This window comes from Falco punctatus (assembly GCF_963210335.1).
Source record: "Falco punctatus genome assembly, chromosome: 20".
NCBI classification, from domain to species: domain Eukaryota; kingdom Metazoa; phylum Chordata; class Aves; order Falconiformes; family Falconidae; genus Falco; species Falco punctatus.
Window position 1 is genome coordinate 1,438,150 of NC_137600.1, and position 15,251 is coordinate 1,453,400.

The following is a 15,251-nucleotide window of genomic DNA, read 5'->3' on the forward strand; positions in this document are numbered from 1 at the left end:
TTTCCCAGCACAGCGCATCTGCTTGCAGGCAACGTCTCCAAAGCCGCCTCCAGCTTTTGTATCGCTGAATCCATAAACTCACATTAACTTCAAATGCAGAAACATCTGGATTCCCTCTCAGGATCCTACCCAAAGCCTGTCCAAGGCTCAGGAGCCACCGGAGCTTCTTCACCTGCTTGGTTCTGGCCACGTACTTCCAAACAAGGCCAGACATCTGCTTTCGTGGCCTCGACTACCTGCCTCCACACGAGGACGGGTAAACACATCCTCATGACATTTTATCTTCGCTAATGGTTGTATTTTATCTAAGCTGCATCTTTCGCTAACGACCATATGTATTTCACTAGTGATCAAATCCTAGTATCACGTATCGTTCGGCGAGGAGGTTTATCTAGGGGTCAGCTTTGGCTCAGGACTTCAGCTCATTCTTTCCCAGGGGAAGGACACCACAGGTAGCCCCAATTTAACATCCACTTCATGAAATTAAGCCTCCTCCCCGAGTTTTAAAGCTAACTGGGGGCAGAATGAGCAACCCCCGCCCCCACTGCGCTGAAAAGCCAGCATGCTTCAGCAGCCCCGCTACCCACAAAAAGCAAGTACGGCTTCCACCACGTTACATCAACCATTACAAAATTTATTTAACAAAACGAAAAAAATAAAAAGTTTACGCTCAGGGATGCTTGGTGGCAGAGTCAGTAACAAAACAGGTGGGTTAGGAGGAGTCAGAGCCGGTAAACCGATGCAGGTCTCTCTGGTGCTATACTCGTTCCAAGGCTTCCAGCATGATGATGCTGTTCCCTCGTATTACCTGGAAGTTGGGTGGCCAATGAGACGCAGCACGAGGTTGCCCACAGCTCCGCAGTGCTGCGGGTCCCCTCCCTCCCATTTATTTCCCTGAAAAGCTAAGATTCATGCAAACTCCCCACCCAGAGATGAATGACGGCTGATTTTAACTTTAAACCCCCCCGGATTGTTCCGTGCCGTCACAATAAACACACCCATTGCTTAAAATTCAGCTTGTTTTATGCACACCGGCTATGTCAGCAGGCCGGTGCACAAGCGGTTACCTTCCGCTCGTGGGCTGAAACTCACCACCATGCCGATGTTGTTCTGCTGCCCTCCCGGCGCCATCTCCACGCACTCATCGATGACGAGGTTCATGAAGGGATCAAACCCCCGCAAAATCCCCTGGACGTGTCGGCCGCCATTTAATTTCACTACAAGAAACCCGAGGATGTTTAAAGAAAGGGAAGGGCTGGACGTGCGCGTCCGACGCTTCCTTACCAGAACTGCCGCTCTGAAATGGAGCGGGGCCTTGAGGACGGACGCGCTTTTGTGAAGTGGAAGCGTTTAGAGCATCGCGTCCAACACAGTGAGAAATGGCCAGTCCGAGGGTTTAGGAAGGGAAAGTTTTGAATTAATATTGACCCCAATGAATGGATTTGGAAGGGTGAAGCTATCAGGGACTGCACTGGGTGGCCTGCCCTGCGGGAAGCGGGAGTGCTAGCCAGCAGCCGGCCCGCCCCCGCCGCTGGTGGGTGCTGTGGTGGGGGGAGGGGCGGGCTGGGGGCTCCCCCGTGGCCGCGCAGCCGTTATACCCCGCGCCCCGGGGCAGACACACGCGGCCAAGCGAACGCGGGGCCGAGAGCAGCTCCGGGCGGCCGGCACTCACATGACAGCTTCTTGTCCATGAACCTGCAACGAGATGGCGGTGGGTCAGCGCCGGCGGCGGAGAGGGGGACAAACACCCGCACCCCTCCCCCTCCCACCGCCGCCATGACACCAGTGGGCCCGCGCTGCATGCCGGGACACCGGCGGGCGCTGGATGGCACCGGGCTACCTTCGGCCGTCCCGCCCGGCACCCCCACCGCCACCCCGACCCTCCATCGCCCGCCATCCCCGGTCCCGGCCTCACTTCTTCAGCTCGGGCGGGTGCGCCTTGCTCATGGCGTCCGCACCGCACTCTGCCGCTCGCGCCGCGCCCTGACGTCACCGCGCCGCTCACGTCCCCCCCGCCGCCAGCCAATAGCAGCCGCGCTCCCCTTTCCCCCTCCCTCTTCTACTCCCCTTCCCGGCGCCCCCCGCGCTTCCCCGGCAGCCAATCACCGCTCGCGTCCGCCGCTACCGTGCTCCCCCGAGCAGCCGCGCGCCGGCCGGGCGGGCGTGGCGCGGCGCTCCCGCTGCTGCGCGGCTACACCGGGGTGTACAGCGGCACGGCCGCGCCGCAACGGCCGCACGGCGCCGGGGGCCGCCTGCACCGGGGGTGGGGGTGGGGCGGGGGTGTGTGCACGGCTGGCGTCACCCCGTGCCTTGCACACGCGTGGGGGCCGTCCAGCACGTGCTCTGCACGCAGCCGGGGGTCACCCTGTGCATTGCACGGCGCAGGGGTTGCTGCACGCTCTGCACGCACCCCGGGGGTCACCCTGTGCGTTGCATACCTGCAGGGGCTGCCCCTATGCCGTGCAGGTACCTGGGGGGGTGACCCCGTGCATTGCACGTGGACAAGGATTGCTGCATGTTGTGCATGCGCCCGGGTGTCACCCTGTGCATTGCACACGTGCAGCAACTGCACCCATGGCCTGCATGCACCCTGTGCACTGCACGGTGCAGGAGTCTCTGCATGCTGTGCATGCACCTGGGGTCACCCTGTGCACTAAACACATGCAGCAGCTGCACCCATGGCCTGCAGGCACCCAGGGGTCACCCCGTGCACTGCACGCTGCAGGGGTCGCTTCATCCCGTGCACACACCCAGATGCCCCCCCCGCCATGCACAAGCATCACTCTGTATGCAGCCCATAACCAGCCCCCCCCCCCTTGCACACATACGTGCGCACACATGCATGCACGCACACGCACCCCCATCCCGCAGAAGCCTCCCTCCCCCCCCCCCCAGCACCCACGGGCGGTGGGAGCATAGCACCTCGCCTTTAATGAGCGCGTGGGGCCCCCCCGGCGCCCCCCTACTGCTGCAGGGCCGCCAGCCCCTCCTGCATCTTCTTGGCCATGGCGGGCACCAGGCGCAGGTGGTCGTCGCCGCAGGTAGCCAGGCAGGCATCCAGCTGGCCACGCACCCGCGCCTCCGCGCCCCCCGCCTCCAGCGCGTCCCTGGCCTTGTCGTTGCAATGCAGCGTGCAGCGGCTCAGCCGGTCCTGTGCGGGTAAAGGGAGGGGGGGTGGCACACATGAAGAGGGGGGGTGTTGGGGTCTGGATGCACCCAGTGCACCCCCCTGCCCCGGGTGGGTGCTGTCCCCCCCCCCTCAGTGTCACCTGGAAGTGCTCGAGCTCGGCGGTGACAATGGCCTGCGCCTGGGCCAGCGGCGCGTGGCAGCGCTCAATGCAGCGCTGCACCTGCTGCATGGAGGCCGCGCTGTCCTCGCAGCACCGTGCGCTGCAGCGGAACATGGCGCCCTGGGGGGCGGGGGGGGGTGTCAGTGGGGGGGGGCATGTAGGGACCCCCCCCCCACCGCCCCTCCTTTTGTGGGTGCAGCTTGCAGGGAGCTGGTGGCAGCCCGAGACTGTGGGGGGTGTGTGTGCGTGGCATGGGGGGCACTGGGCATGGCTTGGGGGGGACACGGGGCATGGGGGGGGCATGGGGGAGCATAGGGCTGGGGGGGCACTGGGCATGGCTTGGGGGGGACACGGGGAATGGCCAGGGCAGGGGCATGGATGGGCACGGCCAGGGGGGCACAGGGCATGGGATGGAGGGGCATGGGGGATGGCCCGGGGGGGGCACAGGGTATGGGGGGAGCACGGGGCATGGCCTGGGGGAGCACAGGGCATGGGGGGGGGGGCACAGGCCATGGGGGGGCACAGGGCATGGCTTGGGGGGGGACACGGGGCATGGGGGGAGCACGGGGCATGGCTTGGAGGGGGGACACAGGGCGTAGGGGTCACGGGGCATGGCCTGGGGGGGCACAGGGAGGAGGGGCACGGGCCATGGGGGGGGCGGACAGGGCATGGCTTGGGGGGGACACACAGGGCAAGGGGGGGCACAGGGCATGGGGGGGGCTGGGACATGTCCAGGGGCAGGGGGCGTGGGGCCCAGGGCATGCTCGGGGGGGCATAAAGTTTGCAAAAGGGGACAGAGGCCCTGCACAGGGCGGGGGGGGGGGGGGGCGGGGCAGGGCTGTAGGGGGGGCAGGGCTGCCCGGGGCACACACGTGAGTCACGCCGGGCACACGTACGGGGGGGGCGGCAGCGGCTGCCCCGGGGCCAGGCCCCCCCCCCCTCGGGGCCCTGCCCCCCCCCCCCCCCCCCCCCCCGCCCCCGTACCTGCATGCCGCGGATCCGCTCCCGCTCCAGCGCCTGCACCGCGCCCTCCACGGCCGCCTGCACCCGGCCCTGCGCCGCCTCCGCCATCCCGGCGCGGTTCGGCTGGGCTCGGCACCGCTCGGCTGGGCTCGGCTGGGTTCGGCTGGGCTCGGCCGCCGCCGCGGGCCCTGCTCCCCCTAGCACGGCAGCGCACGGCGCTGCACGGCAATGCACGGCAGTTCACGGCAGTGCACGGCACGGCACGGCACGGCACGGCAGTTCACGGCCCTGTACGGCACGGCCCTGCACGGCAGTTCACGGCCATGCACGGCAATGCAGGGCCCTGCACGGTACGGCAATGCACGGCACACACGGCCTCGCACGGCACGGCACGGCACGGCCCGGCCCTGCACGGTGCTACACGGCCATGCACCGACTGCATGCAATATTGCACCGAGTGGCCAGCAGTAATGCACAGCAGTGCACCGAGTGTATGGCAGTAGTGCACGGCCATGCACCGACTGCACCGCACTATTGCACTGCCTGCACACAATATTGCCCTGCCTGCATGGCAGCAATGCACCGACTGCACGCGACATTGCACTGCCCACAGGGCAATATTGCACCGACTGCACGGCAATGCACCAGCTGCACAGAATATTGCACTGGCTGCATGGCGGTAACGCACGGCAATGCAATGACTGCACTGCAATAATGCACCAACTGCACTGCAATAATGCACCGAATGCACTGCACTGCACTATTGCACTGCCTGCACACAATATTGCACTGCCTGCATGGCAGCAATGCACAGCAATGCACCGAATGCACGCAACATTGCACTGCCCACAGGGCAATATTGCACCGACTGCACGGCAATGCACCAGCTGCACAGAATATTGCACTGGCTGCATGGCGGTAACGCACGGCAATGCACCGACTGCACTGCAATAATGCACCGAATGCACAGCAGTTCACAGCAATGCACCGTCTGCACGGCAGTGCTGCAATGCAGGCCCCACGCCCCCCGGTGCCCGCAGCCTCGGGGGGTCCCCAAGCAGCTCCCCCCCCCCTCCCCACCGGGGGGGTCACAGGGGCAGGATGCGGCCATGCTCCACAGCAGCAGGTTTGCTCCAGGCCGCCTCAGACCCTTCCGCCCCCCCGCCCAGCACCCATTTCCCAGCCCAGCACAGGGCTGGGGGGTCTGTGGAGGGTCGCGGGGCAGGATGAGGCCCCTGGGTCTGTGATGGGGGGTGTGGGCACTGCCTGCCCATCCCTCCCCCGCCCAGTGAGGCCATGCCTGCTGCGGCACCTGCATGGCAGCTGCGACGGCGTGGGGGAGAGGGGGTGCATGCACCCCAGCATGCACAGCACCCAGTACCGGCACAGCACCCAGCACAGCACCTGGCACAGCACCCAGGCACGGCACCTGGGCATGGCACATTCACCTGCCCTGGCACCAGGCACAGCACCCATGCACAGCACCTGGGCATGGCACAGCACCCAGGCACAGTACAGCACCTGGGCACAGCACCCAGGCACAGCACAGCACCCGGGCACAGTATAGCACCCAGGCACAGCACAGCACCCGTGCACAGCACCTGGGCATGGCACAGCACCCAGGCACAGCACAGCACCCGTGCACAGCACCTGGGCATGGCACAGCACCCAGGCACAGCACAGCACCTGGGCACAGCACCCAGGCACAGCACAGCACCCGGGCACAGTACAGCACCTGGGCACAGCACCCAGGCGCGGCACAGCACCCGGGCACAGCACTTGGGCACGGCACAGCACCCAGGCACAGTATAGCACCCAGGCGTGGCACAACACCCGTGCACAGCACCCGTGCACAGCACCCGGGCACAGCACATTCACCTGCCCTGGCACCAGGCACAGCACAGCACCCGGGCACAGCACCTTAGCACAGCACATTCACCTGCCCTGGCACCAGGCACAGCACAGCACCCAGGCACAGCACCTGGGCACGGTGCAGCACCCTGGCACAGCACTCCAGCACAGCACAGCACCCACGCACAGCACCTGGGCACAGCACAGCACCCTGGCACAGCACCCGCTGCTGCTGGGGCTGCCTTGGGGGCTTGCTGCGCTGCCGTTAATGGCAAAACACAAACCGAGCAGCCTGAGCCCCCCAGTACAACGGCAGCATTCGCCCCACGTTGCTGCTGCTGGTGTCGTCGTCCCCACCCCCACCCCCATGCTGGGGGTCCCCATTTCCAGCTCCTGTGCACGGGGCAATGCTGGACCCCCACAAGCCCACTCCCCACCAGCAGGATCAACCCCATCCCCCCCCCCTTCTTCCCTCCCTCCTGCCCCCTTCGCTTCACCCTTTGGGCTGAGCCCATCACCGGGGCGTCGGGGCTGCATTTGGGCTGGAAATGGGGATCGGTGCTGAGCTCATCACCGGTGCTGAGCCTGTCATCGGGGCTGTGTTTGGGCTGGAAATGGGCAATGGTGCTGAGCCCATCACCAGAGGGCATGGGGGCCACCACTAACATCTCCCCCCCCCAAAAAAAAAAAACAACAACCCAACAACAAAGGCCCCTCGAGACGAGTTTTCTGAAAAAACATGTCCTTTATATCACTTAAATAACTATAATCCAGGTATTAGGGGAAAAAAAAAAAAAAAGAACAGCCGATCACAATAACATATTATAGAAATCAAAATTAATTTAACCACGCAAAATAAATTAAAACATTAAATATTAACTTTCAGTGCAACATATACAGAAGACATGAGAGTAACCATGACTTGAAAAAAAAAAACAAAAACAAAACAAAAAAACCCCCAAAACAAATGAAAAAGAAAAAGAAAAGTGGGTTGGGTTATGATAAAGGCTACGGAAAAGATTAATGCTGTGCCGGGAGGTTAGAGCCCCGGCTCCAGGAGGTTTTCTAGGATTAAGGTTTATTTTATTATTAATAAAAAGCTCGGATCTGTCCCCAAAGCGAGCACGGTCCATGCGACCGCCGAGGCAGCGGGCTCGCCGGCGCTCCCGGCTCCATAGAAAAATAACCCCCATCCTGCCGGGGTGGGGGGTTCTGGCTTCCGAAAAATAATCTGGGAAAAAGGAAAGAAAAAAATAAACCCCCAACCCCCCCCAAAATAACCTAAAAGAAAAAAAAACAACAACAACAACAACAAAACCCCAATTGTGCATTGCCGGGCTGGGGTTTGGCACCGCGGCGGGGCGATGCCGGCACACGGTCATGGTGCCGCTGAGCGCATCTCCTGCCGGGGTGGGAATAAAGAAAAAATAATTAAAAAAAAAAAAAAAAAAAAAAAAAAAGGAAAATCAGAAAAGAGCAAAAACCAGAGGAGAGATGCGGCGCTGGTCCCTGGTGGCGCGGGTGTCCTGGGTGGGGGTGGCGGGACCCCCGCTGCGTCAGACCCCTGCGGGGAAGGGGACGGGGGGGCGTGCGGTTACACCCCGGCAGTGCCAGCGGCCGGCGCCCCCCCGTGCCGCCCCCCAGCCCCCTTACCCGTCTCGGCACGGCAGCAGGACGTGGCACCTTTCAGGAGCCCACCCGGCTTCTCCTGCCCACCGCCGGGCTCCCGGCACCACCGGCACCGCTTCCGCAGCCGGCAGCAGCTGCAAGGCAACGGGGACAGGGGTGGGGGGGAGTCAGGGCTGGTGGTGATGGGGTCCTGAGCCCCCTCCTCAGGGCCGCATCCCGCCCCTGCCCAGGCTGGGAGGGTCCCCTGAGCCCCCTGTACTTACTGCACCAGGACGCACGCCGCCACCAGCAGCGCCGAGGCCACCACCGCCACCGCCACCAAGGCGGTGATGGTTTGCTTCTTCTGGTTGGCGGCCACCACGGCCAGCAGGTCGGCGTGCTCACACCGCGTCCCCACGTACCCCGAGTGGCACCTGCACCGGGGCGGCAACGGCACCGGCATCAGCGCCCAGCCGCCCCCATCCCGCTGTTTGCCCGTTCCCCGGGGAGGAATTACCGGGAACCGGGGGAGGGGTTTGCCGGCACTTACACGCATGCCGGCTTGTCCTCCTGCACCAGGAACCGGCAGGTGCCGTGGAAGCAGAACTGCCGGTGGGAGTCGGGGCAGTCGTTGAAGTGGGACCTGACCGCGGCTGCCACCGGCGGGCCCGGAGCTGGCGGTGAAAAGAAAAGAGGAAAAAAAAAAAATATTTTTTTTATTTATTTTGTTGGCCGGCGGCTCGGTAGCTCTTGCAGGCGCTTACGCCGGGGCTGCCGCGCGGGAGGTGGTCCAGCGCCCGCATCCTGGCCAGGACCACCCGGAGGCGCCCAGATGGGTCCTAATTTACACCCAAAACCTCGCCGGCACTAAAGGAATTTCCTAAAGAGCTTAAAGCTTAAAATGGAGGAGAAAGGAGTGAAATGACGGCGGAGCCGGCGGCAGCCTCGGCCTGCTGGCTTTGCCGGGGATGCTGTTTCCCATTACATCCCGCACTGGTTTAAATTATCCTCCGCAGCCGAGACGGAAAACAAATATCCTGCTTTCGGATTAGCCCGGGCACTGAGCACATCCGATCGCTGTCGTTTCAAAGCCACCTCAAGTTCCTGTTGCCGTCAATTTATGGCACGCGGGGGTAATTAAACCCACGTCTGCCGAATGCTTCCGGGTCCTCGGGGAGGCGAAGCGAGGAAAGACGGAGCGGGAGCAGGGATGTGCCGGAGCGGTGGCCCCACGTCCCCATCCCGGGTGGCGGGGGGGAGGGTGGGTGGAGAGAGGCAGGGTTGGGTTTGGGGATGCGGGAGCTGGTGGCAGCATCCTCAGGGAGCCAGGAGCTGGGATTTGGGCTTGGCGGCACGCATCCTGCCACCACCCAAATCCCACCGGGGCGCAGCCAGGAAAATCCCGACGCCCCACTCCCCGGGGCTGGCCCCTGGCTGGAATACCCCCACCAAAATAACCCTTTTTTAGGGTTTGAACCCGCAAAGCCAAGCCCCAAACGCAGCTTTGCACATCCCTGCTGCCAGTGCCGCCCCCCCCGGGGGACTCTGAGCCCCCCAGCACAGCCGTGCCCCTGCTCTGCACCCCCCACCCCCCTCGCTCCCGGGGCGTCCTGGCTTGCATTAAGCCTCGGTGCGCTCGCAGCTGCCGGCCACATTGCAGCCACCGCATCCTCCCGCAGCCCCCACGGACCCCGTCCCCATCCCTGGGGTGTCCCCAGCTGGCACTGCGCCTCTTGGAGCCCCCCCCTTGCCTCCAGCCCCCGCCCCCCCCCCCCCCCCAAGGCACACATCCAGCGGGAACGGGGCTGCGAGCATCCTCAGCGGTGCCACCGCGGGGCTCCGCTCCGAAGCCCCCCCGGCACTGCGGGAGCCCCGTTTCCCAACCGATGCTGTTGAAACATCCCATTTTCCACCCCCAAAAGGAGGTTTTGGTTTTTTTTTTCCCCCCGTTCCTGCCGGCAAACAGCCCTTCCCGCAGCCGGCGCATCCCGACCGATGGCAAAGCCCCCCACGCCAAAGCCCCCCGCGCCGTGCCGGGCAGGGGGACGCGAAGGGCTCAGCCCATTGTGCTGGTTTGATGAATGAGGCGATTTATCGGGAGCCACCAGCTCGGCCGGCGGCAGGCACCGGCAGCTTTCCGGCGGGAGCCGCAGCACAGTTAACGGGACCCCCGCACCGAGCAGCTGTGCGCCAGGATTCGGCCCCCCTCTTCCCCAAAACAAGGGGCATGAGAAATACCCACCGCGGAGCCCCGCTTCCCGGATTTCCCGCGGGGAGAACGCACCGCGGGGTCGGGATCCCACCTGGGGACCCGTTATCCTGTCGGAAAGGAGGATGGGATGCCGGAGCATCCATCACGCTTGGGACGAGGATGCTTTGGCCCAGTTCCCGGGTGGGTTGGTGATGCAGCCCCCCCCATAAACCGCCCGCCCCCCCCACCCCCCCACCCCGGGATCGTGTCCGGATCTGCTCCGGTGCCAAACTCACCGCTGCGGGCTGCTGTGGTGTTCTCCAGCGCGTGGCACGCGGCGAGCAGCACACCTGCGGGGAGGCCAGAGAGACGGGGGTCAGCTGCACCGTGCCCCCTGAGCTGGGAGGGCTGGCTGGGGGGAGCCTTACCCAAAATGCTGCGAAGATTTAGGATTTCTCTTTTTTTTCTCAAAAAAAAAAAAAAAAAAAAAAAAAAAAAAAACGGGGGAACGCAACGGTGTTTGCCGGGGTGTTTTAAAGGCTGGATGGAGCCCGAGACCAGCCCCTTACCTGCAGGCTCAGCATCCCCTGCACCGCACCGCAGCACCCCTGGGCTCACCCTCGTGGCGGGGCAGGATCTGGCCCCCATGCAAGCTCAGCTGTTGCAATTGCCCTGCCAGCCCCCTGCCCTGCTGCCCCCACCGCCGCCCCCCAGGGACGCACAGGTTGCCCCCCCGCAGCACCAGCGGGGCTCCCCGGGGCCAAATGCTCCGTGCAGGCAGGAACCCCCATGTAGGCAGGACCCCCCCCCCCCCCAAGCAACCCCGAGCACACGGGGCTGGAGGACCAGGCAGGCTTATAACACCCCCCCCCCCCCCCCCCAAGATGCCCCTTTGAACAGATGGAGGGGACTGATCAGGGACCCCCCCCAGCAGCACGACCCTGGGGTGCGAAGCCAGACAAGGCCAGCGGCCCCTCCGCTGATTTTGACCCAATTTCCTCCACGGGTTTAATTAAACCGCAGACGGGTGAGAGACCAGCACCCAGCACCATCCTGCTGCTTTGGTTATCGCAGCAGCTTCACCCCATCAACACCCACCACCGCGGACCCCGGGGTTTTTCCTCCTGTGGAAATTTAATCCGAGGTGTCCCATCTCCTCCTATATTTTTGGGTGGGTTTGGGTTTTTTTTTGCTGCCGCCAGCAGCTCGGTACTGGAAGATGCTTCGCTCGCCCCGCTCGTGCCGCCCCTCTGCACACCGAGGAGAACGCGCAGTGTTTGGGAAGTGGCTCATCCCTGTGCCATGGGGTGGTTGTACCGCCCCCCCCCCCCGGCATTCCGGCTTGGCCACCCTCCTGCCAGGACCCCGCGGTGCCTTTTCCCCATTTCTCTGTCCCCCTCCCAGCCACTGGGACCGCAGGAGCCCGGCTCGCCCGTGCCACCCCCTCACCCCTCACCCTCACCTCAGTGATGCTTGTACATCGCTGGTGTGGGCTGGGGGCTCCCCCAGAGCTGGTGGGGGAACGCTGGGCACCGGACAGACACCCGGAGCATCCGTGCCCCTGTGTTTGCCCAGCCAACCTGGGACCCCCAGCAGGGGGGCTGCGCCCACCAGCCCCCCCAGCTTCATTTTTGGCAACCCCAGCCCAGCGCTACGCTCGGCTTCTTCTCTCCCCAGACCCAAAAAGTTCAATTCCTGTGGTTTTACCCCAAAGCTGGCACTCAGCCAGGCTGCCGCCCCCCACCCCCATCCCCATCCTGCGGGAAGGGCTCCTTGGCATCGCCCCCAGCCAGCAAAGCCCCCCGGACTCCTGGCAGCTGCCCGAGGGACCCCTCAGCCATCCCGAGGGACAAACACGAGCTTCACTCCATCCCAACACGACATTAATTAATTAGCAGCCTCCGCTTCTCCGCCACCAGCAGCCAAGGGCTCAGCTCCCCTCGCTCCCAGGAATTCCCGGTTATCGGCTCCCGGTTATCGCTGGGGTTTGTTCCCTGCCCCGAGTTTTCTCTCCTAATCCAGGCTGGGATTTTCCCCTCGTGGGCATCGTGCCGCCCCCTTTCCCCCGGGATTTTAACCCCACGCTCCAACCTTTGGGTCCGATGCGGATGGTACAGGGATCCTGGCCCGGGACACCGGGATCTGCCATCGCTCCCGGGTGGGGAGTGGGGGGCGCCCACCCAGGGGGGCTGAGCCCTGGGTATCCCACCCGGCCGCTGGGGTCCGGAGCCACCAAGGAGCAGCGAGAGGGGACCGGGGTGTCCCGGTCTGGGCCGGTGGGATGCGGTGGGACGCAGCTGCTGGCGAGGGATCCGCGCCCGGGATGAGCCATCGCTCCTGGATGGGGAGCGAAGGGGTGCCCGGCCGGGTGGGATACCCAGGGCTCAGCCCCCCCCCCCGAGTGGGCGCCCCCCGGGGCCGGTGGGGCCCGGAGCCACCAAGGAGCAGCGAGAGGGGACCGGGGTGTCCCCGTGCGGGCCGGTGGGATGCAGGTCCCACAGCCCGGCGAGGGATGCTCGGCCGGGACGCGCCGGAGAGGCGGATCGGGGACCGTCCCCAGGCCAAGGCTGGGGGGGGGTGGAGGGGTGGGGGCTCCACCCCAAGTGCTGCAAAGAGCCCCCCCGCCCCGGGGCTGGCGCTGCCACGGCCCCCCCCGCCCCCCAGAACACGCCGCTTTCCTTTGGGATGGCAGGGAAAATCCGACCGATGCTGCCCACCCCCGGCACCGCCTGCCTGGGACCGGGTACCGAGCATCCCCCGGGGCACGGGGGGCACCCCCGAGCCCCCCCCCCCATCCCGCGCTGAGCATCGCCGGGACCAGACCCCCCCCGCAGCTAAAGCAGCCCATGATGAGCGTCCCCCTCCTCTTCATTACGACCCCTGCGGTTAATTAACTGAACACAAAACTAACCAGGGGGGGGGGCGGTTAGTCCCGACGGCGGGGGGGGGGGGGGGGCGTTCCCGCAGGCGAGGAGCCCTGGAAGCGGCGAACTTGCAGCCAAGCGAAGTGTTGCGGGGGGGGAAGGGGCGAGGAGCCAGCGGGGCGCAGCCCACCCCCCCGCGGGGAGACACCCCCCCCCTCCCCGCAAGGCGCAGTCCCCCCCCCCCCCCCTTCCCCAGCCCCGCCGGGGGATGCGGCGCTGTTTGCCCCGCGGCGCCGGGGGTCCCCCCCGCCCCAGCCCCCCGCACCTACCCACGGCCAGCGCGGCCGCCGCCTGGCCCGGCATGCTGGCGGTGGGCTGGAGCGGGGCCGGGCTCCGCGCCGGCGGAAATGGGCGCGGACGGGCCGCCCGCCACCGCGGCCCCGGGGCGGGGCCAGCACCGCCCCCCCCCCGCCCCCCCGCCCCCGCGGCCGGGCCCGGGGTGCTGCCCCCCCCCGGCTGCTCGCGGGGGCTCTGCCGCGCGGGGGGCGGGGGCTGCGCTGCCCCCCCTGGTGGGGCGGGGTACGGGTGTGCGGCGGGGCTGGGGGGCTGCGCTGCGCCCCCCCGGTGGGGACGGGTCCCGGGGTGCTGTGGGGCTGGGGTGCTGCCTTGCCCCCCCCAGCCCGGTGGGGCGGGGTCTCCCTGTGCGGTGGGGCAGGGGTGCTGTGGGGCTGGGGTGCTGGCTTGACCCCCTTCCCCCGTGGGGCAGGGTCCCCCTGTGCAGTGGGGCTGGGGTGTTGCCCCCCCAAGCGCTACCGGGGTCCCCCAAGTGGTCCCGGGTCCCCCTGTGCTGTGGGGCTGGGGTGCTGTGGGGCTGAGGTGCTGTGGGGCTGGGGTGCTGTGGGGCTGGGGTGCCGCGTCCCACCCGGCTCTTCGTGTGTGTCCCCCCTCCACGAGCTGACATTTGGGGGGGGGGGGGTGTCACCCCGTGCCACCAGCGCGAGTGCCGAGTGGGGTGACACCTGTGGGGCGAGTCACGGCTCCCAGGCACCCCCTCAGTGCACCCACCCCACGGCCCCCTCCCCAGCTCTCAGCCAGCGGGGGGTGGGGGCTGGGAGGAAGGAAGAGCGGGGACCCCCCCTGCGCCCCCACACCCCCATCACCTCGCTGACCCCAACCTCATTCCTTCACAGGGCCCCTACGCCCCTCCCCCCCTGCGGCTCCCCCCCCCCTCCCCCCAAACCACCAGGGCCGCCCCCCCCGTTTCCTCCGGGGTGGGGGACACTGTGTGTGTGGGGGGTCCGGGGTGATGGGGGGGGGAGGGGGCTGCGCATTCCCACGGGCTCCGAAAGGCCGCGCATGGCCCACATCCACCCGCCATCCCAGCGGCCTTCGGAGCATCCCCCCACGGGATGACCATGTTGAAGCCTCCCGGGGTGCAGGGGGCCTGTGGGACCCCCCACCCCCCACCCCCGGTGCAGGGACACCCCCCCCCCCTCCCCTCCCCCCCCCAACCCCCCGTCGCAGTGGGGGTGCTCAGGCAGCATCTCCGGGGAGCTGCTCCCAGCCCTGCGGTGGGAGCTGGAGCGTTCCCAGGTGATACCATCTCCCCCGGCACATGAAAGCGGCTCTTTGAAGGAGCCGGTTGTTCCCATCGCTGCCCATCCCACCCCCAGCCCTGGCATTTCACCCCCAAAGCCCCAACATTCCGGCACAGGAACCATCCGGACACCCCACGCCAGAGCGTGGGGCTATGGGGGGCTGCGCAGCCCCCCAGGGTGCTCCCACCCGTCAGGGCTCAGCCCTAGCACCCCAACCCGGCACCCCCCAAGTGGATCCAGCGCGGGGTGGCCACGGTGCCAGGCAGGGCTCCCGCCCTCCCGCAAAGGGCCACCAACCCCCCCGCCATGGCTACTTGCCCACACCCCAGCCACGCCAAGAGCCAGCAACCCCGGCACGGGCGGGGCGGGGGCGTCCCCTCGGTTCTTGCCTCCAGCCCCCGCTGCAGGCCGATAACTGGGATATTTATTTATAAATAAGTTTCCTCCTTCGCAGCAGGAGGGGATGCTCGCGGGTACCCAGAAAACCAGCCGGGAGCTCACCCGAAGGCGGCTCTTCCCACCCGGAGCGGGGATGCTCAACCGGGGCAGCGCAACGCTACCGGGGGGCAACAGCCTGGCTGCGGGGCCGCGTGGCGCACGGGGTAACGGGGCAGAGAGAAAGGAAAAAAAACCCGTTTTATTGGTCTTTTCCTTTTCTTTTTTTATTTGTACCCAGTTGCCTTGAGGAGCAGGAGCCATCCCGCAGGGGGTATCTTGGATGCGGTCAAAGAAACCCGGACAAGGTCACCGCCTGGTGCGCTTTGCCCGCAGGCCTTGGGATGGCTGCGTGCAGGCAGCCCCGGCACCCACCGGCATCCTGGTACCCATTGGTACCCACTGGCAGCCCCGGCACCCACCGGCAGCCCCGGCACCCACCGGCATCCCG

General features: G+C 66.0%; 3 protein-coding genes across 5 annotated transcripts; all 3 read right to left on the reverse strand.

The window, feature by feature from the left end:
* Nucleotides 1-613: 613 nt before the first annotated feature.
* SNRPG (small nuclear ribonucleoprotein polypeptide G) lies at nt 614-2,946 on the reverse strand. Of its 2 annotated transcripts, none has more exons than XM_080370282.1 (4): nt 2,928-2,946; nt 1,673-1,695; nt 1,093-1,217; nt 614-808 (listed from the first exon to the last, which is right to left on the reverse strand). In XM_080370282.1, exons 2-4 carry the CDS (start codon nt 1,689-1,691, stop codon nt 758-760), a joined length of 195 nt encoding a protein of 64 aa, XP_080226408.1. In that variant the 5' UTR covers nt 1,692-1,695; nt 2,928-2,946; the 3' UTR covers nt 614-757. The 2 variants fall into 2 exon arrangements, with proteins under 2 accessions (XP_080226408.1, XP_080226407.1); XM_080370281.1 differs by lacking the exon at nt 2,928-2,946 and adding an exon at nt 1,916-2,029.
* A 16-nt stretch (nt 2,947-2,962) lies between these two features.
* On the reverse strand, nt 2,963-4,515 carry FAM136A (family with sequence similarity 136 member A; the record flags this gene model as incomplete). The annotated part of the gene is made up of 3 exons (XM_080370280.1): nt 4,275-4,515; nt 3,270-3,410; nt 2,963-3,151 (listed from the first exon to the last, which is right to left on the reverse strand). The coding sequence occupies exons 1-3, from the start codon at nt 4,359-4,361 to the stop codon at nt 2,963-2,965; spliced, it is 417 nt and encodes a 138-aa protein (XP_080226406.1). The 5' UTR covers nt 4,362-4,515.
* A 1,628-nt stretch (nt 4,516-6,143) lies between these two features.
* On the reverse strand, nt 6,144-13,269 carry TGFA (transforming growth factor alpha). 2 transcript variants are annotated; one of them, XM_080370279.1, is made up of 7 exons: nt 13,097-13,225; nt 10,200-10,253; nt 8,263-8,386; nt 7,997-8,146; nt 7,758-7,867; nt 6,217-7,668; nt 6,145-6,173 (listed from the first exon to the last, which is right to left on the reverse strand). In XM_080370279.1, exons 1-6 carry the CDS (start codon nt 13,128-13,130, stop codon nt 7,661-7,663), a joined length of 480 nt encoding a protein of 159 aa, XP_080226405.1. In that variant the 5' UTR covers nt 13,131-13,225; the 3' UTR covers nt 6,145-6,173; nt 6,217-7,660. The 2 variants fall into 2 exon arrangements, with proteins under 2 accessions (XP_080226404.1, XP_080226405.1); XM_080370278.1 differs by having other exon boundaries at nt 6,144-6,173; nt 6,217-7,867; nt 13,097-13,269.
* Nucleotides 13,270-15,251: the final 1,982 nt, after the last annotated feature.